Source organism: Pleurodeles waltl, chromosome 6 (genome assembly GCF_031143425.1).
Source record: "Pleurodeles waltl isolate 20211129_DDA chromosome 6, aPleWal1.hap1.20221129, whole genome shotgun sequence".
Classification (NCBI taxonomy): domain Eukaryota; kingdom Metazoa; phylum Chordata; class Amphibia; order Caudata; family Salamandridae; genus Pleurodeles; species Pleurodeles waltl.
Window position 1 is genome coordinate 213944189 of NC_090445.1, and position 24000 is coordinate 213968188.

Here is a 24000-nt window from a genome sequence, read left to right on the forward strand (position 1 = left end):
TGGGCTCAGATATTGCAATCCCCACTTGGGATCCAGGCTCTGTCTGGGAGGTCGCATAACCCATGAAAGAAACTCTGCAGTGTACTAGAACCCAAGCCAGCCCCAACTGTGGTCGCAGATGTTCTATGAGACACAACATGCTGCGGAAACACCAAAGACAAGACTAAAGATGGCGCCCAAACATTGGAGACAAAGAATCTATGCATGAAGGGTAAAGGGCCTCAGAAACAGAAACAATGCAGGAGAGAATAAGGGGTGTACAGCTTTACAAAGGATCTGAGGCTACACATCGTACGAAGAGCTGTTAGGGTGTGGACACGCAGATCTGAGTATTCAGCCGCAGAACCCTGACATGGCATACTATGAAAGGATTTGAGGCAACACAGACTGTGGGACTTGGACACAACACAAGGCAGTACACTCTGCACAAGAACCTGAAATGCCTCCAGGTTTTGAGATAGCACAGAATTTGAAAGGACTCAGACAGTGTTGGTATTATTGCCACGTATCGCTACAGGCTGAGATGCAGGCAGAAAGCGAAAGTATGGGAAAGTACAAGGGTACACTTAGCCTCCTTTCCTTTTCCAACTAAACTAATATTGCTCAAGGGCCAAATTACCTGAAAAAGGCACATCGCGCAGCACAGTGGGTCCCCAGCCTCTCCAGAGGGATAGCCAGCCATCCTGTGCAATGGATGAGCGGATGCAGACACACAGTTCACGGTACGTCAGCTGCCTGGACTGCATCTTGGTGCGGATGAGCTCCAAAGGACTGATCACGGAGACTGCTCCAACTAGAGAGGGAAGAAACAAAAGCAAAGACAATTAGACAGGAGAAGCAGGACTGCCGCGAGGGAGAGAGGCCTTTTACACGCCAACTGCACAACCACAGAAAGCTTGTGTTAGGTTTGAAACACGAATTTCAGAGTTGAGAGAATGCATTTTGCCAGTAGGAAAACTAGATTGGATAAACTAATACGATGAGAAATCCGCCTGGGGATGGTACATCGATACAAGTCCTTTGAAAATAGCTTTTGTACACTCCCTATGTTGTTATGCTCCTGTAAGTTTAGTTCTAAAGAAAGGTGCAACTTTCAGACCAGTGGAAGGTGAAGGTCACTGTGAATTCTTTGTGTCTGCAGAGCCGGCAATCCCTGTAGCAAATCACGACCACCCAAGAAGGCTCCCTGTAAAAGAAATACATCTGTGCGCACATTCAAGGCGGTCACATCATAGTCTGCATTAGAAACACACTCCAGAAAGGTCCAGCACTCTCTTCATAAATGCCCTATTTTTTAAAAGGGGTATGGGCCCCTTATATTGACCTCAGTCTAGGTATATCAAATCAACAACAGGATATTGGTAAGCCCATATTTCAAATTATTAGTCCATGTCTTCACATCAAGGTCATATTTGAATAAGCACGTTCAGCCAAGTCAGTGAATCCAGTGAAGATTTATTATGAAGTACATAGATGAGAAACAAACGCTGCCACGTGTTTCGCCCCCTAGTGGTCTGTAAACCTGAAGCTTTCTCAAGGCTATTCAGTGATTCTTAAGGTAAGTTCTTGTTAAAGTTCATCATCATTATGTTGATCAAGAAACATATCTGCACCAATGAAAAGTATACAAAAGTCACATACGTTTATGTCCCCATATTATCATTCATGTATTATACAGATCTTATACAGGTAAGTATGGATTCAACTAACTCCTGACAATAGGAAATATGAAGAAAGATAGTCCAAGAGGCCATTATGATAGAGTATACCTCCAATACATAACATGAGTCCTGAGAGGAAACGGGGGACCGAGTATTGTGTGTGTGTGTATATATATATATATAATATATATTTGTGTCCAAAAAATAGTGAACTTACCTTAATCATCACTGAATAGCCTTGAGAAAGCCCCAGGTTTACAGACCACTAGGGGGCGAAACAAGTACTGGCGCGATTGTTTCTCATTTATGTTCTTCATAAGAAATGTTCACTGGATTCACGGACTTGGCTGAACCTGCTTATTCAAATATGGCCTTGATGTGAAGACACGGACTATTAATTTGAAATATGGACTTACCAATATCCTGTTGATTGACATCACAGTCTGCAGCCGCATTTCTCAGCGAGGATGTGTTTCCTGTGTGAGCAAGAGGTGAAAGTTTCTACAACTCTGCCTCAGAGGCAAACTTCAAACCACTCCGAACTCAAGCGGCAAAAACCATGCGGTTGGGGGTTACCCGCATTTTGTTCTGCTAAATTTTACGTAGTTCGTGAGTGGGAGTCAGCACTGTTAGATCCCCTTGTAGGACGTCGCCTGTCAGAAATGTCTTGTAAGTCCTGTAGGAAACCCACAAACAGCTGACACCCTAAGACGGGCGAGAAACCCGGGCTGCGACATCGCTCTCTGTAAACCAAGACACGGATTCAGGGCAGGCCACGGCTCGGGTGTGGACCCATAGTAACAACTGCGGGCACACGGACTGCAGCGACTTCAAACCTTAACGAGTAGAGAACAACAAGGGCGTGAAGCGTCCTTGCTTTTGAATTCATTTTGTAATCCATAACATCCTTCTGAACCGTTAACCTTCAAACGTCTTTACCTCAGTTCTAAATGATCCGCACTGCTGATGTTGCTCACACAGACGTTACTTTCTTTTCTGTATCTTACACGTTTCATGTCGTGTGGTACACAGACACATGGATAAGGAGACCGTTCTGCACGAGTTTTACTCACGTCTTGCTATTGCGCCAGCGATCAGAGGTATGTGCGCGCCTTGGTACCCCATCCCGAACCTTAGAAAGTCCCGCAGCTGATCATAGCAGGTGAAGTAGATGATTGTAGCTGGTACGGACATCACCCTGCGGGCGGGAGAGAGGAGAGATGGGTGAGAGGCGGATCCCTTCATACCTGCATGTTACTGTTTACGGGTGTGCGGACCTGGCACTCTGAGGCAAACCGGGGTAACCCAGCAGCCATGGGATAGGCACGGAAGGGGTCAGCTATGTGAATCTGGCACTACTGGGAGGGAGGATCGGACCCAGAGCCCGGGTTTGTGTACAATAACCCCAGCAGACTGGGTGGGTGAGGGTGGATAGGGGCAACGCTGTCCGTCTGCTCCACCCTGGGGTGCTTGGAGGGTGGGGGTACTGGAGTGTGCATGAAACCTGCTCCGATGGGGTCCGCGATCGAGGCTCCAGAGCTCTCTGTTGGGGGAGGAAGTGACGATTCCCCAACGCTAGGGAGGCAGAGGCGGCCACTTATAAGCCCCAACCCAAGCACAGGGAACTGGGAGAGAAGTGAGTAAATTCTATACTTGTGTGTGTTTTCTTTGGGGTGGGGAGAGCACAGGGAGGGGTGTACACTTCACAGGTGGACTGGGATGAGTGAAGGCACCGTGCCTGCGAGGAGAGGAGATGCAATGTTCATCCTGCTCTGGGCAGCGTCTCTCTGGGCCGTCGGGCTAACGCCCTTTATGTATCTGTTGCCATTCCCCCCATGTGTTACTCACAGGGTTGGTGGTAGGCCGCTCCACAAGGATTTTAACCCTTCTCGGCGCGTAATTTTCACGAAGGCGTCCTGAAAGAGAAAAAAAAGAAAGTGTTATAAAGGTTCCCCCCCCCCCCCCCAGGGCTGCACAGACCCTGAGATGCTGGTGCGGGCTCTCTGCAGTGAGTGCACAGCTCAAGGGACTCTCTTGGGTCTGCCCGCCCATCCTCGCACAGCATCAGGGCTCTCTGGGGGGCGATGGTTTGTGCACTACAAGCCCTGGGCAGAGCCGAAGCTGGGAGAGGCTCAGCACCGATCTATGGTGGTTTCTGCGGACCACATCTGCGAAAGGCTCTCAGTAGCCCCCCCCACAAGCCTCTGGTAAGGCACACAGACTTCTCTGCTGTGTGGCCACGGGGCCTCTACTGGAGCACAGACTCGATGCAGTGCTTTACTGCACCCCTGCAGGGCTACAGCACCCGCAGGCTCCCTGGAGAACACGAACATGCGCTGTACTGCCCGACCGAGTCCAACTACCTCACACTTGGTTACAATAAACCTATGATCTTCTCCAACTAATCCCTCCTACTGGAGGCTCAAAGGGGTTCACAACTGGATGCAGAAGATTCTGGGGTAGGCAAGAGCTTGCTGAACATAAACCAATTATTTCAGGCGGTAGCGCTGGACTTTAGGGGGGGGGGGGCAACCTCGAACTTGCACTATGGCAAAAGAGATTTCGGGGTCAGAAATGGAAGAGAACAAGGATTCTGGAGATGAAAGCAGCAAGCCTGAAAAGAAAACAAGGGACCCTGTGATAGTAGTGTGGGCTTGTCTGTGAGAGGGAGATGGGTCTGTGGCTGGGCGCTACAAAAAGAATGCAGGGCTGGATAAAGCGAAATAACTCGGGCAGCAGCAGCAGGGCACAGTGATTCTGGGAAGTGTCGGTGAACTTCTGATAGGGCGAGCAGGAACCCTTACCACAGTTCCGCTGAAATGCGAGGACGTCTTGTACCACTCCGAGCAGCTGGTCCCATGCTGACACACGTACAGGTGATCCATCAGCCCGTTACAGTACAAGAAACAGCGCCCTGGAAAAAGGCAGGAAAAACCCCAATCAAGGGAAAAGGTCACCGACAGGTCCCGCTGCAAGGGTCTGCAACAACCCCTCACCTCCCCAAACCACACATCACCCCCACGGAAGGCCTGATCTACCTCGTTCCTATCACACACGCTGTACGGCGGGAGATGCTCATGCAGATATACTCACCTTTCGACTGCCTTATAGGATGGGTCCAGGGAAGTGACCGCGCAGACAACACTGCAACATACAAGAGAACACGTTAGCAAGCAGCAGGGGGTGGCCGTCAAGAGGTTAAATCCCCTCCTCACACAGAAAGGGAACGTCAGGACAGGGTGTTAGTGACGGAGGCAAGGGCGTAGGTGGCAAGCTTCATGCAGGCCCCTTCACTTGTGCAAGCCATGCTTTGGGGGTGCATCTCCCTCTGCCTACACGGACACATCGAGCCCCTGTGGCAGCCCTACAGAAATAGTTAGTTCAGCCCGAGGAAGCAGAGACGTTAGATGCTACAACAAACAGAGCCAAAAGGAAGCAATATACACTTGGAAACCCGACTTACGCAAACATGGCCTTGGCCCACCGAGCACACTCAATGCTCACACTAGTGAGTAACTGTACCCACCCAAGCGCTGTACATAGCAGTCTACCATGCCTCTCTGCATGGAACTCAGACTGCACTGACCAGTACATGACACCCCAAACCCATGCCCACTGCAAGTCTCTGTATGGACCGCTTTCCACTGCTTGGCAGGTCACTTACATCAGCCCATGGTCAGTGAATGCCAGCCTAACTGTCTACGATACTGAGAGGCCAATACATGTCAGCCCAAATACACCCACTTATGTCAACAGCATGAGGGCATAATTGCCCCCACCATGCTCGCCGCATGGCAGCCCACCCTTGACAAATCGTGTCCCATGCACAGCAGCCGGACTGGCTCATTCTATGCCCAGTGGCACGATAGCCTAGCTATGCAAATCCATGACAGCTGAGCCACAAGATGCCAAGACCAATTTATCGTAGGCCATGTAGCCGTGGGTTTCTTTGCATACAAAGCCCTGGCAGAGATTCTGAAACCCCTGAAGGGCTGGCACAGATTCGACATGAGCTCCGCCTACACTCTTGCCAAACATCAGTTTTCCGGGTTCGTGCAAGCATATAGCAAGCTGGCTATGACTGGTAAAAACATGCACGTTATGCAAGACCTGCACTCTAGATCTCGACGATAATGCCAGAATGATACCGTCAGAAAGATAATTATGCTGCTGGTCCCTTTCTTCTATGTACTCTGAAGTCCAGAATTCCCAGTAACATAAAAGGAAGCTCCTACATCTTTCCACTAAGCCCTGGAAAACCGAAGCTGCCACCAGGACAATGCAGAGAGAGGGGGGTTCTCACTGCAAGAAACTGGAAGGATTTCTCCTCAGAACCACTCAGGGAATCCCCACTTGGGAGGGGTGAGAAAAGATACATTACCTTTGGTGAAGGGTGTTTTCTGAGACTGAAGCCGTATCTTCACCACATCCAGGGGAGTGACTAAAAGAGAAACAATGGAATTATCTTGCAATCACGCCAATTTACAATGCTCAAGATCCAGCTATCTAACAATAATAACTTATGTGTCAAAGAGCAGATCAACACAGAAAAAAACTTAACCTCTCTACTAAAACTAGCTCACCAGTGGGCCCCCTTCTCTCCATCAGGTGCTTGCACTTTACCCAACTGGTTTGCACCGTTCCTCTCCAGCAGGCAGCAGTTTGCACTCAGGAGATATGCCGATCTGCCCCTCCTCGGGTGAACTGTGGCAACTGACACATGTCCACTGACCCAGCAATCTTTAATCCGTTTATGGAATCTTTGGGTTCTACTTGCTGGCCCAGGAATCTCTACACAGAGGGAAAACGATAAGCAACTCTGTTTAAAGTGTCCCAAGTTAACCGTACCCACTGGCTGGATACCTGCCTGGAGAAAACTAACACTGGAGGTTGGCCATCTACAAAAAATTACACCCTTCCAAAAGCAGGTTTGTTCTGCTCGATAAATACACCTTGCACCCCTCTCTCCAACATGGCTCTTTCCCTATCAATGCACCCTGTTCCTATCTTTCTAGACTATCCTTTTAAAATACCCTGCCCAAGAAAATTTACACGGCCGGGTGCCAGGGATGCGTTCTTCAGGAAAATCAATCCTTTCTGACGTACCTTTAACTCCCATATACTGTTCCGGTATGCACTCCAACAAGTCAATAGCCACCACACTTCCTCATCTACTACTAGCCAGAAGTTTTAAGAAATACAACCACATCACCCACACACTGAAGAATGCCTCTCCGGCCTGCACTTCACTGAAGACACAATCATCTTCGAGACAATCAATGGAAAGAGTCTGATTTCCACAGCAATAAACTGTCAGCAGGCGCAAACGGGTTTTAATGCAAGGTCACTTTTCTTCACACTTATGTTCTTTTTGAGCACCCAAATTAGCCCCTAAAAACCGTGCTCCTACAGGAGCATGTAATGAAAGTACCAAAGCCGCAATTCATGGAAAAAAACACTTCTTTGGACTCTGGGGACCCTGTCAATTTGAGGCCAACTTCATCACTATGGTTCCAGGATGCTAGAGAGAGCAATTATCCACCACCTTGGGCCCTAGATTGAGTAACATCAAACTGCAGTATCCCTACAAGCAGGCTTTAGGCCGGAAGGGAGCAAAGAAGGTATAGTCATCTCTATTCTGGGTGAAACGAGATGTGATGCAATTGGTGGCGCTGCCAGTGCCTTAATGTTGTTGGATCTGTCACCAGAGTTCAACCCCAACAACCACCTCTTCATCACCATCTGCAAGGAGTCAGTCTACGGCTGTGCACGTGTGTGGCCTTCGTCCTACAGTTTTGGTTTCAGTGCACCGCACTACCACCTAATGGGCAGCCCTCCAATCCGGCCAATTATAATCTGTATCAAAGGCACTGAGCACCTCTACTGCTACCTTTGGCACGCTTTTATGGATTCTGAGGACACCCGGCTAATCTCAAATCTTAAAAACCAGGTCGGAGGTCAACAAAAAGGTTTGGCCCAGTGCTGACTGCGGTCAGGCGCTGGATGACCATCAGCCATCTCACGCTAAAGTCCTCTAAATCAGAGGTGTCCCTCATCCCAGTAAAGCTTCCATTGGGATTCTGCATTTTTACCTACTGTGTTGGGCTCGTAATACTTCACCGGTGCCAACTTAAGAGAAGTTAGGCTTGCAACTACTCTGAACTGACTGTGTTCTCTGTTATCTGCCGTTCAGGTGGCACAGTTTCAACTGAAACATATGATATTTCGGGCCCTCCTTATCATATTGCACACAGCAATAGCTGTCAACACGTGTCTTCCAGACTGACGTTATCAGTCTGCAAAGAGACCAGAACATGCAAGCTGGATTGCTCTTTGGTTTAGGGATCTGCAATTACATCTCCTCTGAACAACTACCTACAGTGGATTCCCTTGAGTGTGCACCGTTCTGTCAACGCCTCTTGGCAATAGTTCCAATAGAATACGTTTTAATCAAACGATTGTAGCATTTTTTTTCTATTCTATGACCCTCCTGATGTTCCCATTTTTACAGCGGTAAATTTGTCTGCCGGAATTTCCACGTGTTAAACGCTGTATCCTGGAAATCCTTGCAGACTTTCCTTGAGAGTGCATATTTCCCAAACTGCTTCAAACCTGGTTGTTTAAGGCCCTCTAAGAAACCATGTTTGCAACCATCATCTTTCACTCTCAATAGTGCCAAGACACCAACAATTTCTGAGCAGGCATTTAAAAAAGAATAATAATAAAATGTATCATTGTCCTTCAGCACTTGAGTTGAGAACAGATCTGTAGAGCATGGTCATGAAACAAGTTAGAAAATATCACACGAATCTAAGCACACGTTTCGCATTACTCTCAAAGGATCATCAATTTCTCAACCCACTACTTTTTCTGACCCCACCAGGTCACCCCAGAGTTCCTCCCCTTTTTCCATCTGCTTGCATTCTTCCCCAGACCTTCCACTATCCCAGCCTCAACCTCCCAACAGTCTAGGTGCTCGCTCGCCCCGGGCTGCTTTATGTTCAGATGTTGCAGAAAATCCACACACATACAAGATGTCACAAAAACCTCCCATATGCAGAAGCTGCGAACGCTGGTGGATCACACCGAGCGCGCAAACAAGGCGGAATCAGCATTGCTTTGCATACTGCGACCCAGTCCGGTTCCCAATGGTCAGAAGTCGGAACAGCATATTTATTAATCTAACAATAAATTTCACTGAAGATTTTAGAGTTACTCCACCTCTGTTTTATGATGTTCAGAAATATTTTCTCCCATGAATGGGGACATATTTGCTTCTACTATTTTCTCGTTTTTATCACCAACATTTCAAGTACTTTAAATTTCACTCTAGATCATACAGGAGCATCCATTACCACGCCTAGGCCCTATTATAGGCAACGTTTAATTGTGATCTTTAATATAGCGCTGCAACTGAGAAGGTGCAGCGATGAACCAACCTAGGTCTACAAGGGCTGATCCGGTGGGAAAATCCTACTCCCTGTCTGGTTTCCTGTAACTGAGCTGCAGGTAGGTTAGCTAACAAGCTGAGTCAGTGGACTCATTTGCAAAAAGATAATTGGCGGAAAAAACACGCTCCCCTCTCCACCCCTTAGATATGACGCGGGAGTGTCTTCAATGGAAATGCTTAAATTAATGTTCATTCCACGCTTCCGGGAACGAAGCATGTTTTGCAGTTTTTCGGAGACATGTTGATTCATGTTTGGTAATGAACCGAGAGTTGGAAAAGAGTAGGGTAGAGGGTAATGGTGAGCGCAGAGCTGCAAACCTAAGAGAACAACAGATTTTCAAAATCCTTAGGTGCTACACAAGTTCACGGAACAACAACGTGATGATGACTGGGTGTATTTTTTCTGATGTGGAAAAAACAGCCTTTCATGCATTCCAATGGGAGCACTTCCTGAACAGCAGAAAGATTCATGGCCTATTTAGATGAGAGAGAGAGTTACCCTTCAAAATGGGACAAACTCCACTCTAGGTATACTCCAAAGAATTGGTAACAATACAGGATTCAGAGAGCTGAGTGCTCAAGAAAGACCAAGAAACCAAGAGGTCTCTAGGCCCGCCAGATCAGCAGAGGCAATGGCCTCTGCTCCCTTAGTGGACAATTTCCCATCCAATTCAGAGGTACCTACATGACTGGGGTGAAGCCCACAGCATAGGAGGCTCATCTCCACTGCAGGCTCAGTGAAATACCTGCGATCACCATGCTGTTTTGGACCCGCTTGTTATTGGTTTATTTTACACAGGCAGACTCTGTAGTTCAGTTCTAAATGGGGCAGGGAGCCAGGAGTCTGGTGGCATAGTGCCTGTGCAATTTTATGGGGATGCACATGCTGCCAAACTGTAAATGAACTCCTAAATCTAGAAAACTGGACATGCATCTCAATAAGGACTCAACTAAATCTCGTTTACATTAAACGACTCTGGTTTTAGACTTCACATAATTGAATACAGATTCAATATTCGCATCTTTTTTTTTTTTATTCAATCATTTTTTCAATTTTTTTTCTCAATAAGTCAACAGAATTTATTCTTAAAAGTCACAGCTAAAAGAAGGACCATCGAGGTTTAGAGTGCATCTGATAAGAGCAGAAATTTAATTTACACTTTCAATAATCCAATTAGACAACAAAACCTAAAATTGCAACTGGAAAGTTCGTGAGGTCTGCTGTGCACTATGGATGCCTGTCATGGATGTTGGGAGACTCTGTAATTTAACCTCGCATGACTGCCCAGTATTGCTTGCGAGGGAAAATTGTAAGCATTCCCACTGCAACTGCTGTCTAAGATCTTATAGTGTAACTTGTCACACTGACAACATAAGACTAGTGCCTCGGGCAGCCAACGTTAAGGTGATGTAAATCCATTAATGTTAAGACAGGACATGACCCAACTTTAGGTAAACGTTTGAGTTACAATGGCCATTGCTCACTGAGGGACCAGCACAAGTTTTCTTTCCTGTTGTATTTCCTATACTGGTGCTGTTATTTCATACTGAAAATGGGGGATTGAAATAGTTATCCACTGACATAACTATGTTAGCAAGGTTTTTTCTCCTCACTCATCCAAGGGGTGTACAATCACACCTTGTCAAAGGAAATGTAGGGCTGCTTTGTAACAGCCTGTGACGGCACCAGCCAGACATTGGAGGGCTTCAAATGCATCCAAGCTAGCTGCAACAGATAGGATAATCTGTATTGGTTATTACCGATTAGTTAATAATGCCAATGGGTTATTTGAAATAAATAACAGGTTTCATTCATTTGCCATTGGTAATGTATAAAGTTTAAGCTTGCCAGGCGAATTCACCTATAATCAATATAGTTTACTGTGATCACTATTTTGAGCGTATACTCGTAACCCATGCCTGGCAATCAACAGAATTAACAGAATCAACAGAATCAGTCTATAATCACTATTAAAAGTTAACTTGGAACAGGAGGATCCCGAACACTCATGAATCTCAACTCCATATGCCTTGAAATCCTCAATTCAAAAACATCCGTACATTGAACCAATCCAGTGGCAACACTCCCAAAATCTGGAATTCCATTCCAACAGCAATAATAACCAACCCCTGTAAAACACCTCACTCAAGAAAAAACACAATTCATCTTCACTAAATTCCTCCATCCTTGAACCACCAAACTTCGATCACCCCCATGATCAATACGACCACTGATTCACCTCCAAAAAGAACTATCTGATTTGTATATTTATAATGTTGTCTTTTAGACATTAGATTTTACAATCTATATTTTGTGATCCACGACTAAAAGAGCTCCGATATCATGGTTGGAGTCTGGTCCATGCTCCATTAAAAAAAAAAAAAACACCAATAAATACACTTCTGTAATTGATGAGTAGTAATAGCATGTCTAATTAAGGTTAATAGGCAACTGCTATTGCAATGTTTTATCTGTAGACGCTATGGTTTTTTTCTTGAAATCTGTGAGCTGGATGTGGACACACTGGAGAGAAAAAAGTAGCAAGACTCCCTTCTACATTTCAAAAGACTGCTCTTTGATTCAGTGATGGGTCACAAGGAACGGGCCTGAACACATCCCAGGAAGAGATGTGGCTGGTAAGACAATTATAAAGAGTAGGGCTCGGTGCTGGGATTAACCCTTTTCATGCACATATCACTGTGGCTGACATCCAGGTGTAAACTCAGGTCAATGACAGCCTCTCCAAACTGAGCTGGAATGGCAGGTGGGCATTTGAAGGCATACGCTGCATCACTGAACTCTTCCGTACTGGTAGAGTGGATAAGACCAGAACTGGGCCAGTTGGGCCCCGGGGGAAACTCACTGCAAATGGTGCTTTGACTACGTTTCTAAAAAGTCACAAGGGAGAACTCTTGAATACAGCCTAAAAGTTTGCATTTCTTGATGCAGCCACCAGTAAATGAGAAATAACCCTCAGCACTTACATGGAGGGCGGGGCAGGAATTCGCCTGACAACAACTAGAGCCCCTACCTCAAGGGGATTGTGGTGTTCAATTTGAATATTGCATTTCAATGCCAGTGTAGAGTTAGAAATAAAGTACTATTTTTTTCTTATAAAAGAAGAATTTGGCTGGACATGGATTTTTTGTTTATACTGTTTGAGTCCTAAGTTGTGATCACTGACCTGTATCTACAGCTCCCAGAGGGAGCCTTGACTGCTCTACTACAGCTACCATGGAGTGTCAAGTACAGAAGGGGTACTTAGCCCAGTTGATCAGGACCCATAGTAGGTCAGGTGTAAAAGGAGTAAAAGGACTCAACCACCACGGTTAAGCCCCTTAACCCGTGCGTGCCCCATGGCCCTCTAAATGGGGTTCTGACAACCACAATAATCAGTCTCTACCAGGTGAGCGCTGTCCCATGGGAAGCATTGTCTGCCTAAAAATAGGTTCTCCAATAATAAATATAATGATCTCGTTAAAAGATAGATCTCTCAAAAAAAATGGAGTACACCCCTTACAACACTCAACCAGACTTTTCACTGCCTAGAGTGCAAGATGGTGTCCCCACCTGCAGCAGCTGCAGGTGGTTAAACAAAAAGATATTCAGAGGCACGTCACCTTATCTAAAAAAATAAAATAAAAAAAATAAATAAAAACACACATGGGTATGGCTCCCCTTGAAACCAAAAAAGGGGTAACAGAGAAGTGGGCCATAAAGACAAGGACTTCCAGTTATCATGCCACTCTCCTCACAAACAGCAGGGAAAAAGAAAAGAGTGGCCGCAGCATAAAAAAAATAAAAAAAAGAAAAGGAAACTTGAGTGAGGCAGAAAGAGTGTACGTCATCGCTACCTCGGGCGTTATCTACCGCAACATAAACAAAGCGCACACAGTGGCTCTCATCCTTCTCGACCTCTTGGCTGCTTTCAACACAATTTCCCACACAATCCTAATGCTGTTCCTCCTTCTCAGGTCACAACCAAATGATTAGCTTTGCCCCTACTTATTTACTGCTTTCGACCTGACCCATGGTGTTCCCTTGAGGATCATCACTTAGCCCAAAATTTACATGACCTCTCTCGCCATTATCTGCGCTCACAGGTTCAGCATCTTCTACGCCAAACCCCAAACAAACTTCATCAGCTGCATTTCTGAGATCGAACTCCAACAGCCTGTAGCTCAACACCAACAATACAGAAGTGGTCATATTCGGAAAAAACGTTCTCCGGTCCTGGGGGCCCTCGCAGTCTGGATTTGGACCGAGCCTACCCAATGCTACCAGGAGCCTGGGGATCATGACAGGCAATTAAATCTCGATGTCCACCAAAGTCAACTCAGTCACATCCTAATGTTTTCATACTATTAAGATGGTCTTCTGATGGCTCCTGCTGGACACCTGAAGATGTCACACAAGTTCTAATCACCAGCAGACTTGATTAAGGCAACACCCCCTACATCGGCATCACCGCTCAAATCACCAAGAGACCCAAGTCATACAGAACACAGCAGCCAGACTCACTCTCAAATTATAACTGCATATGCGAACACCTCAAGGACCACCCCTGGCTCCCTAGCCACAAATGTGCCCTTTTCAAGCTCCTCATACTACCACACAATCAAGGCCCAGCGTATCTCAGTAGCACTCCCAGTACCACATAACAAGGCTCATCCGCTTGGCCAGGCGTGTCCTCACCCACATCCTCTGCTCAGCCAGAACAGGGAGTTGCACCTTTTCCTTCCTGCGCCCCGAAAGCCTGGAGCAACCTCCCCTACCACATAAGAGCTACCAACACCATCTTCAAATAGAGCAAGAAACTGAAATCATGGCTCTACCAATTGGGGGCTAGACAGGGCAACTGTCTCCCTAAAACAGGCGCAAGGGCACCCTACCACCGCTAGGCAGGGATGTGGAATTCCTATCGCCCGACGCCCGGGACATCTTGTTTGGGGTCAAGGGCAACAAGATTTTATGTTTACTTTGTCCTTAGGACAAGTAGGCCCAACCCCCTGCAGCACAAACCCTTTGGCTGCCTGTTTACAGAGAGTGGAATTCTCTGCAGTTGAGGTAATGTGTTTCCAAAAGATAATGCTGTTTGAACTTGTATTTATGGTTCATTATTTGAAAGCCTCCATTATTAGGGTGAGTGCTGTAAATAAATGTTTTAAGGTCACACTTCACTACTGACGTTGGTTCCAGTACAAAAAAAAAAAAACGTGTACACACATGTTGGAAAAGTTTAGGCTAAGAGGCTAAGTATAATGCTCCCAGAATGCTCTCTGATTATATGCAAATGAAGTGTCATTTAGTAAAATGTGTTGATGCATGCTAGTATTTCCCAAAAATATTTTTCTAATGGAAAATCAGTGTAACCATTTTCAACACGATTATGGGAAGCATGAAAATAAACATACACTGACCAAGCCAACTGATCTGACATATTTTTATAAGTCTTTTAGTTTCATCAATGCGTGTCTTGTTTTGACATGGCTTTTGTAACACTTTATTGTTGTGGGAGCTACCAGGCCCTCAACATTGTAACAAACATTTGCAAAACCCCCCCCCCCAAAAGTTTTTGAACTCTTAAAGCACACGTTGCCACCAGCGGCATAACAAAGGCCCTGCAGCCGCCCTCCAGGGGGCCCCTCCAGCACAGCACCTGCCCTGAGTGAGTCTGGAGAGGGGACTCCTCCATGTTCTTTGCAAAGGGGCACCCTCCAGTTTCGTTACGTCACTGATTGCCACTGTAGTTCCTGACACTGAACAAAACTACTTTGTGTGGCAATATGCTCCTTGTGGAAGGGCAGAATGCGATCACTCACAGTAAAGCCAGCCGAAAGAGAGAGAAATAGAAGTTTAATAAAAACAAAATGTCTTTGTTAACACCAGACCTAATTAGGGACCAAGACCCACATGTAGGTAGCTTTTTGCATGTCGCAAACAGCGACTTTCGCTGTTTGCGACATGCAAAAAGCACATTGCGATGCACAAACCCAGTTTTGCGATTCAGTAACCTGGTTACCGAATCACAAAACGGGTTTGCGACTCGCAATTAGTAAGGGGTGCTCCCTTCCTTAGTGCAACTCGCAGTGCAAAGTAGGATTGTTTTGTGACCGTGAACGCGGGCGCAAACCAATCGCAGTTTGCACCCATTTCAAATGGGTGCTAACTCTTTCACAAAAGGGAAGGAATCCCCATGGGACCCCTTCCACATTGTGAATGTCCATGTAAACTTTTTTTCAGAGTAGGCCGGACCACTGCTTGCTCTGAAAAAATGAAACGAAAACGTTTAATTTTTCGTTTTTGTTATGCATCTCGTTTTCCTTTAAGGAAAACGGGCTGCATTACAAAAACAAACCAAAAAAACTGCTTTATTGAAAAGCAGTCACAGACATGGTGGTCTGCTGTCTCCAGCAGGCCACCATTCGCGAGGGGGTCGCAAATTGCAACCCACCTCATGATTATTCATGAGGTGGGCATTTGCGAAGCCCTTGCGAATCACAGATGGTGTCAAGGACACCATCCTACATTTGGATTTGCGACTCGCAATTTGCAGGTCACAAATCTGAACCTACCTAAATGTGGCCCCAAATTCTTAAAGAAAGTCACAAAAGTGCACCCATGGTATATGTCGTACCCCTATAAAATATTTGTGAACTGTATTTTAGCATGGGTAAATACGATGTGTAGATTTGCTCATGTGAAAATCTATTGAGCATTTGCAAGTTCATTTTCCCTCCAGCCACTTTCTTCCCAACCCTGGAAGAAGTTCTAATTCTGCCATTGTCAGGAGTAAATGTCCAACCTTTCTTATTATGGGAAAATATTAGAGAGAAGCTGGCAAAAATCTTTAAAACATGCAGGTTAGTAGGTTTGCAGACTCAAAGGCATTCCAGCCCTGGAACTATTGCTTACTGCTTCCTCCAGCCCCAGTATGCAGATCTGCAGAAAAGTGGCAAAATAAGGAAATTGCTACAGTAGGGATTGAAATTCCAAGTATTCAAGCCCTACTATGGTAGTAGCCCTGGCATAATCAGAGAGGCTATTAATTGCTGCCATAATTTGTCGCCACACCTCATGGCACTAAAGGGACAAGTAGATCTTTTTACAGGACAAGTAGATTTGAGAAGCAACCGGTCCCCTGGACAAGTAGATATTTTAATAAATTCCACACCCCTGGCTAGGTGACATGCACACCATACATAACTTAATGCATGCACGAGGGTTTTCACTGTAGGACATACACCAGCACAAAACATGCAATGGGGAATGCTCTGCAGTGAAATAACATAATATAAAAACGTTATTCAAGGATGGGTGTGCCATTCATAAACATGTCCTGTTGTTGAGTGTAAGCTCTTTTGCCAGTTATCTCTCAAAGGCCCCTAGAACGCAAATGCTGTTATGTCCTTGGACATCGAGTCCAGCACATGAGCAGCACAGCCGCCCTTGTAAGTGTTCACACAGTAGGTATTTTGCAAGTTTTAATAAATCTCATGAGGAAGTTGAAGCCTTGGAGACAACATAATGGAAAAACAAACAAGCTGCGTCAGAAGCATTGGGCACAAGCTAGAGAGAGAGCCTTGAGTCCTTCCAAGCACGCAATGCACTGCCCGAGCCTCACCTCTCAATCTCGTCTTCCCCCAACTGCTCCTCTGTGCCAGCTCCAATTACCTCATTCACCGGGCTCCTCGTGGCACCCTGGCAGAGGCATATTCGGTCTCATCATGCCTCGCTCATAGTTTCTCCCAAGCATTATTTCTTCACAATAATTTGCATGTTACCAATACCTTAGCTTTACTACTTTATGCCCGCTAGCCGCCCTAAACTTTTTCAACCTTATATTTTTTATTAAACAATACTCTCGGTAAAACAACACTAGCGCTGCTAAATACACCCCTGTTAAAGAAAAGCATTGGCAAAGCCAATAGGTCTGGATTTAACGTGCTACCCATCCAGCACATTAGAGTGAGACACAAGGGAGGAAGCCAGCAGGCTCTAGTTGCAAAGTAGAACCTCAAAGCCAATAGGTCTGGATTTCATGTGCTTACGCATCCAGCACCTTAGAGAGACACATGGGAGGAAGCCAGCAGGCTCCAGTTGCAAAGCAGTACCTCGTGCAGTTCAATGTAAGCACTGGAGCGGAGGTGCATGGATACACCCAAACAGCCAACAGCTTTAGGTGAGAGATGAATACTATGCAGGGCTAAGCAAAAATGTGATTGACAAAACGTAAAGCCAATGACTGAACAAGGTTGGTCAAGAAAGCCAATGGCAGGAAAGAACGACCCAAAGCCCCCTCTACGTATATTGTTAAGACTAGGTCTGTGTGACAGCTGTACCGCCACAATCCAGACACAAAAAACGAGTCAATGTCACTACTGCAGGCTATTCCAGAACATTTTTTTACATGACAGCACAACAGAGCTGGAGTGAAATGAGGAAGGAACATTAATGAGAGAGGAGCAAGCTTCGGCAAACAATTTGACTCTCGCACTCATCTCCACTGCACTCTTAGGCTCATGAATTTATGTCTCTCATCACATGCCCATTTCTGCCACTAATTACTTTAAGGGTCCCCTCATCTCCCTTTCTATTAGCTCTGCCCTTACAGTATGACCCCGATCCCGTTTTATACTCCCTCCCACCTGTGTCCCTCCGCTTCTCTTCCGCTCGCTCAGTGACTTTACAAATGTAGTTGTTAAAAACAGACATTTTTCACAATCATTTCTTTTTCTGGGGGAAAAAAAAACATACACCACACAAAAAAAGACTGGCAGACTTACCAAACAGAGAGGTGAGAAGGGCTCCAGTCCCAGAAGCCAACATCTGCTGCACGGGCGTGATCGCCCCATCCGGGCTTTGCTGTCCCTTCTCCATCATGGTGTTAAACTGCAGGGGACAGAGAAGGCGCGTGATTAAGCAGATACAGGAGTGTATGACATAAGATGACACCAAGGGATGTGGCAGGAAGAAGACCGACAGGGCATGAGTGAGGGGATTATGGCAGAAGGAGAGGAATATTGCACAGAGGAAAAACGAGGCGAGGGATGAAATGCAAGTTGGGGTAAAAGGGATATGGCAAAGAAAGGGAACAATGTGGGAAATAAAGGTGAAAACTATGAGGTATGGGGAGGAGGAGGGGCAGGACCATGCGGTTGCAGAAGGAATGGAAATGTGATGCAAAAAGGGGCAGGCAGCAAAAACGGGTGATAGCAACCTAGGAGCTGCAAGCAGGAAGTCTGGGGGCAGAAGCGGATAGAACGGGGCATACTTCTTAAGAAAAACAGAAAATGGTAGGAGGGAGTGACAAAGGAGCAAGAAAAGGCAGAGTAAAGTGGAAGGACAGAGGAATGGGTTGATTAATGAGTGCAGGAAAAAGTGATAAGGGAGGCTGAGGAAAAGGTGATAAGTGAGGCGGGGAAGGTGAAAAAAAATAGACATGAACTCATTAAGGAATGCACAAGACAAATACAGATAGGAAGGATAACCGGAAAAAGACACTGAAATAGGAGAAAAGAAAAACAAAGTTGGGGGGGTTGATTGGATGAAGACAAGAAAGGCGAGACATAATTAACTTAAGTCACAAGCACTTGTCAATGCTTGTTTTGTTATGGTTGTTATAAAACATTTTTGTGGGAGTTGCTGGGCCCCTGCCAATACGTAAAACAAAAAATGGGGGAGGGGGACGAGGAGCAAAAATATTCTTTAGCCTCAAAAAACCCACATAGTAGTTCCTGGCAATAAAGTCAACTACTCAGTGCGCGGATGTACACCTTGTCAAAGAGCAGTAAAATGGCACTCCCAGTGAAGTAAGCCAATGGTTAGTGCTGTAGGCTGACCCACTGCCCCATGCTGTATGCAGTAGAGGGCGAAATAAAAACATGAACACCACACAGGGGAGTAGCTTCGGGGGGCGTGTCTGTCCAAATGATACTGCATAATGCAGAGTTCAGGCATCATACGCTGGGGAGGGGAGGGGACCAGACAGATACATTACACTGCACCACCCACAAAGAAGAGACTGTAAACATGGGAAAAACGGGACCTAGGACCCTCTCAAAAGCAAAAGGGCTACGCAGTGCTAAGAAGGTGCACGTTCCTATCCCTACTCCGAAATGGAGGTCACCTGCACTACATGGGAATGGGTGAGGTGCGCTTGAAGTTGCTTTCCAAGCATAATCAGAATCTATGTGGAAACAGCCTCCCACCCTTCAAAAAAGTGCACTTAGGCGAAGATCTAAATCGCCACTCGTGTTTGTTTATATTTATTGATTTATTTCTCAATAGGGCACTACATGTTTAAGGACAAGATTACTGGCAGTATCATTTTGCTTGAGTGAGGGGCATATATAGTACGCTTTTGCAGGCTAGAGAGACTACACGAGGGGGGGGGGGGGGGCGATGAAACATTCTGGGTGCAGGAGTAAGCTCGGCCAGCACGCTGCTCGTTAAGGTGGCTTAAGGTACTATAAAGCACCAGAAACCTGTCACTGCTGAAATGGGGCCAGGGAAGGGTCAGACAGTTGTATTATGTGCCCCTACAAACAGAAATGTACCATATTCAATAACGGACTGCAAAATTAAATCACCAAGAAAAGCACTTGTAATAAAGCACTTCTGTGCATCTGACCAAGAAGCTTTGTATTGTACACTCCAGAGAATACTACTGATGCTTATTAGTTTTTGTCCAGCACTTATGCTCCCTAGTGGCACTCTCCTGTACCACCTTAGAGGGAAAACCATATTATTTCAGGGGTCAAATCAAGATTTTCAAAGTAACAAATGCAGAAGTTTATGCACATAAAATTATTTGCTGCGCCATAGACAAAACATTGTTTACAATCTATTCTGAATTCGGGCGGTAATAAATTGGCCGTGAGATTGTATGCCATCGGATACCTCAGATGTGGATTCCAGGAGGTCTTACACTTGCTCAAACTTCTGAAAGCTTTTTACAAGCATTGTTCGACAAAGACCATCTGAGATTTCAGAATAATGTTCCTTTACTTTCAAAATTCTTTGCTCTCATTCCACCCTCAGAATTCCGTCTTCGTTGCCCTATTGAACCGTACTTTCTTCTCAAAGTTCCATTTCCTTTTCTTCTAGAGCTATGTTCCGTTGCTAGCTCCGCCGGAATGGTGCTGCCCTTAAACCTCTGCTAACAGTTCCTTCCTCCCCCATCAGTGCCACCTCGCTTATTCCCAACTCTGGGTGGGTTTCCGCACTCTCTGAGCTCTGTATATGCCACTCACTCCCATTTAGCTGCGTATGCGCCCCCGTGCCCCCACAGGGCTGTATTTGAATTGCTTACTTCCTCAGAGCTCTGAATCCCACCCCTTAGTTCCACTGCACCCACAGGGGCTCCCAAGCTCTGCGAGGTTCTCTCATAGGTCTCGCGGAGCTCTGTGTCCGTCTGCTTGCTCGCACTGAGATTTGTTTTAACTTTTTCTTAGTTCCCTTGATGCTCTGTTCGCATCACCTTGGTTCCTCGGAGCTCTAGATGAGGTTTCGTACCGCGAGATGTGTCTCGCCTTGCACTCTCAAAGCTTTGCAGTAGTCAGTCCGAGCTCAGATCTCGCCGAGCCTCTCCCTGCGCCATAATATGCCCGTTAAGCCCCCTAACAACTCCCTCCGCTTGCTATGCTCTGTACCTGACTCACAATTCTGATTCACATCTTTGCCCCATATGTGACCTCCCCCTTGCTCTATCTAAGCTCTGGGTGTGACTCACCCCCCCCATGCCCCCCACCCAAAGACATGTAAGCATCTTCCCCCTCTCACAAAGATCTGCAAGGGCCTCCAGCCCCTCGGGCCCGAGCCTCCGTTCTCCCTCACAGCCTCATGTGTCCCGCTTCTCACACTTAGAACCCTGCGCGGGCCCCTTTACTCTCTCACTGCTGTTTTATCATTACCCGGGAGACCTTCTCATTCTGCTCTCTAACTTTCTCTGTACCTATGTCCTTCTTTTGCTACCAACTTCTCCAAAGCCCCAAGAGAGCTCTGCGGGGGTCTCCTTCGCTGCAGGTCTATGTAGCACAGGCAGCTCTGAATAGCTAAGGGCCTTATCGGTGCATGGCTGCCTGGGCGTGTCCCACAGAACCCTCCTTATGCAAGCCTGGATCCCGCTCTGCGTGTCACCGTAGGACGTGTGCAATCTTTCAAGTGCAGGATCGTGGCGGAGAACTGCGGCCTACTGATAAAAGGCTAGCTTCCTGGGCATTCGGCTGCCCAGGCACAGGCCATGGAACCAGCTGGCAAGAAGTTTGAAAGAGATGGCAAATGGACACAGCACGGCGAAGTAAAAGACCGGCAGGGCACCATAGAGAAAGACGCTAGCAGGGAACCAGGCAGCACAGCTATACAGATGGCTGACATGACACGAACAGGCAGAGCAACTCAACTACGGCCAGCGGCACAGACCTAAGGGCTGGGAGGGTCCTGCAGGAACATCGGCTCTCAAGGGGCTAAATGGCAGGTGGTCAACAGCGCACTAGACAGCTCTCTAGGTCAAAGGGCTGGAAAGGCAGCACAAAGACGGCAAAACTACCCCCCTACTTTCATTATAAGAACGTCGCAGACTTCAATGCGCTACGTGGCTACACAATACTCGCTGCTGTCCCTCGCATCCGCCGCTCCACGGCGGTGGGAGATCTTTCTCCTTCCTGGCGGCCAAGACCTGGAACTCCCTCCCCACCAGCCTCAGGACCACTCCGCTTTCCGGAGACTCCTAAAAACCTGGCTGTTCGAACAGCGATAACCCCCCCCCTTTTTCCCCTAGCGCCTTGAGACCCGCACGGGTGAGTAGCGCGCTTTATAAATGTTAATGATTTGAATACTCCAAACGCGCCATCAGGCAGAAATAACAAAAGCATCAGGAGAGGTCATCCACACTAAATGCTTGTGCAGGTCATGGGTTCGAGGAGAATATTTGGGATGCTTGCATTAAACGTATGGGGCGTAAACCACAGCTAGATGTGACTGGAAAGGGATCAGTGAGCATGGGCACCAAAGAAAACACCCAGCTGCACAGGGCTCACTGCGCATGGATTCTCCGACTAGGCAGGATAAGTGTGGCACAGGGGCAAACTCTGCAGGGTTTGTGCCGCGTAGTCTCCAGGGTTGATCTCAGTTTGCGGGTCCCGAGGGCTGATTTAAGATTAGGCTGGGTTATTGTGAAACGAACCACACAGTTCTTCTCATGAGTTTCCCTCCACACACAAAAGATATTAGGGCAATAAAACACCACGAATGCGCCGCGACTTAGGCCAGGGGGCCCAGTTCTCCCCTACAAATACAAAGCATCTGAGGGCACCGCGAAAGCACTGGCGCTGCACGTCATGGCTTCTAGGGTGAGGGACACTAGGAACGCACTGGCACTGCAGGCTATGTACTCAGGTCGGACTTTAGACAGAGTACACTTGGCACGCCAGACAGGTGCCTCGCAGGACCGGGTGTGCCAGAGGTTTACGGGTGTAGGCGGGAAAGCAGAGGTCATTGCTCTGTGGAGCACGCCGGAAACATTAGCCCCCAGTGGGGTTTAAGACCAGGTCTCCACCCAGTGAAGACGCCTTTATCTCACTACTCCGCCTCCCCCCCCCCCCCAAAACACACACCCTCTGACCCCCACCGGAGACATGAGGGACATACGTGAACACAGCACGACACGACGCTTACCTTAAGCAGCATTGGCGAGCCTTCCCGTGCCCTCGGCAGTGCTCCGGCCTTCCCCCCTCACGCCTCGCCCTCCTGCGCCGCTCTCCTTGCTGTCACGGCCACACGCAGCATACATCTTGTACTCCCACCGCACTCCCCTGCGGGCTCCTGAGGGAACAAAAACACAGTGAAGGCGCTCGGGGGTCCACGCTGAGAGTAACGCCGCAGGTACCAGCGGCACTGAGTATTTCATGGAAAGCGCCCCTCCTCCCGTTCCCTCCCTACCCACAGAGAAAGCATGGGCTGCTGTACTGAAGCGAGAGGCGGCCATCACTGCACGAGGCACCTCTGGCGCCAAGTTAACTATTACAACACTTCCTTAAAACATCTACTGTGCCGCCTGCCGAAGGCACGAGACACGGCCAGCCTCGGGGTGACAGGGAACGGAAGACCATCACTAAACGCATCCAGGACATTCAAACTACTGACAATAATTTAACGACCCACCCAAAACTAAACCATGTTCATTAGTTGCAAGGCAACTCATACCCAACCTAAAATAATCAATAACTGGCTAGATGCTGACTGCCTACCCCACGTAAAGAGAAAAATTAGAAATCACACTCGCTGTTTGGCAACTCCTTAACCAATCCAAAAGGAGGGAATCACATGAGTCACTGGCAGGCAACTTCACAATCTATCCAATGGAAAACCACACACTGCAAAGTAACTTCACAAACTGTAAAATAAAGAGCCACAAAATGCAAGGCTACTTCATAACCCAGCCAATTAACTGAACTACTCATCCAAAGGGAACTACTCACTGTACATGGCAACTCCGATTCAACCAAAGGGGAGAACCACACTACCTACGGCAACTACACAACCCACCCTAATGAGAAAAAAAACACATGATGCTAAGTAACACCAGAAACCAAGCCACCCTAAGAAGAGAACTCCTCACTGGTTAACAAAACCTTGAACTCACCCTTAGAACACACACACTGTAGCAACTCCTTGTCTTGAAAATGGTTAAACCGCCTTAAGAAGGCAGACATTAACAATATGACTATTCCCAAACCCATTAATGCCAGCAATCGCATGTGGTAGTGCACTTCACTCTCTAAAAATCAACTGGCATACCTACCTAAACAAACCACTTGAGTGACTATTCTCAACCCACCCAGACAAATGATCTATTTAGCAAATCATTTGTTTGGGTCGGTTTGAGA

At 46.9% G+C, this 24000-nt stretch overlaps 1 protein-coding gene across 3 annotated transcripts in view; it reads right to left on the reverse strand.

Annotated features, from left to right (window-relative positions):
• The window catches only part of SLC25A39 (solute carrier family 25 member 39), an 83626-nt gene that overhangs the window by 16405 nt on the left and 43221 nt on the right, over nucleotides 1-24000 (reverse strand). For 2 of the 3 annotated variants that reach the window (XM_069237886.1, XM_069237884.1), the window contains exons 2-9: nucleotides 22790-22936; nucleotides 17899-18004; nucleotides 6043-6102; nucleotides 4755-4805; nucleotides 4466-4575; nucleotides 3510-3577; nucleotides 2735-2859; nucleotides 620-793 (exon numbers count right to left, since the gene is read on the reverse strand). In XM_069237886.1, coding sequence (XP_069093987.1) covers nucleotides 620-793; nucleotides 2735-2859; nucleotides 3510-3577; nucleotides 4466-4575; nucleotides 4755-4805; nucleotides 6043-6102; nucleotides 17899-18004; nucleotides 22790-22801 — 706 coding nt within the window. In that variant the 5' untranslated portion in view covers nucleotides 22802-22936. The remainder of the gene's footprint in view (nucleotides 1-619; nucleotides 794-2734; nucleotides 2860-3509; nucleotides 3578-4465; nucleotides 4576-4754; nucleotides 4806-6042; nucleotides 6103-17898; nucleotides 18005-22789; nucleotides 22937-24000) is intronic. The other variant, XM_069237887.1, reaches the window with a different exon arrangement.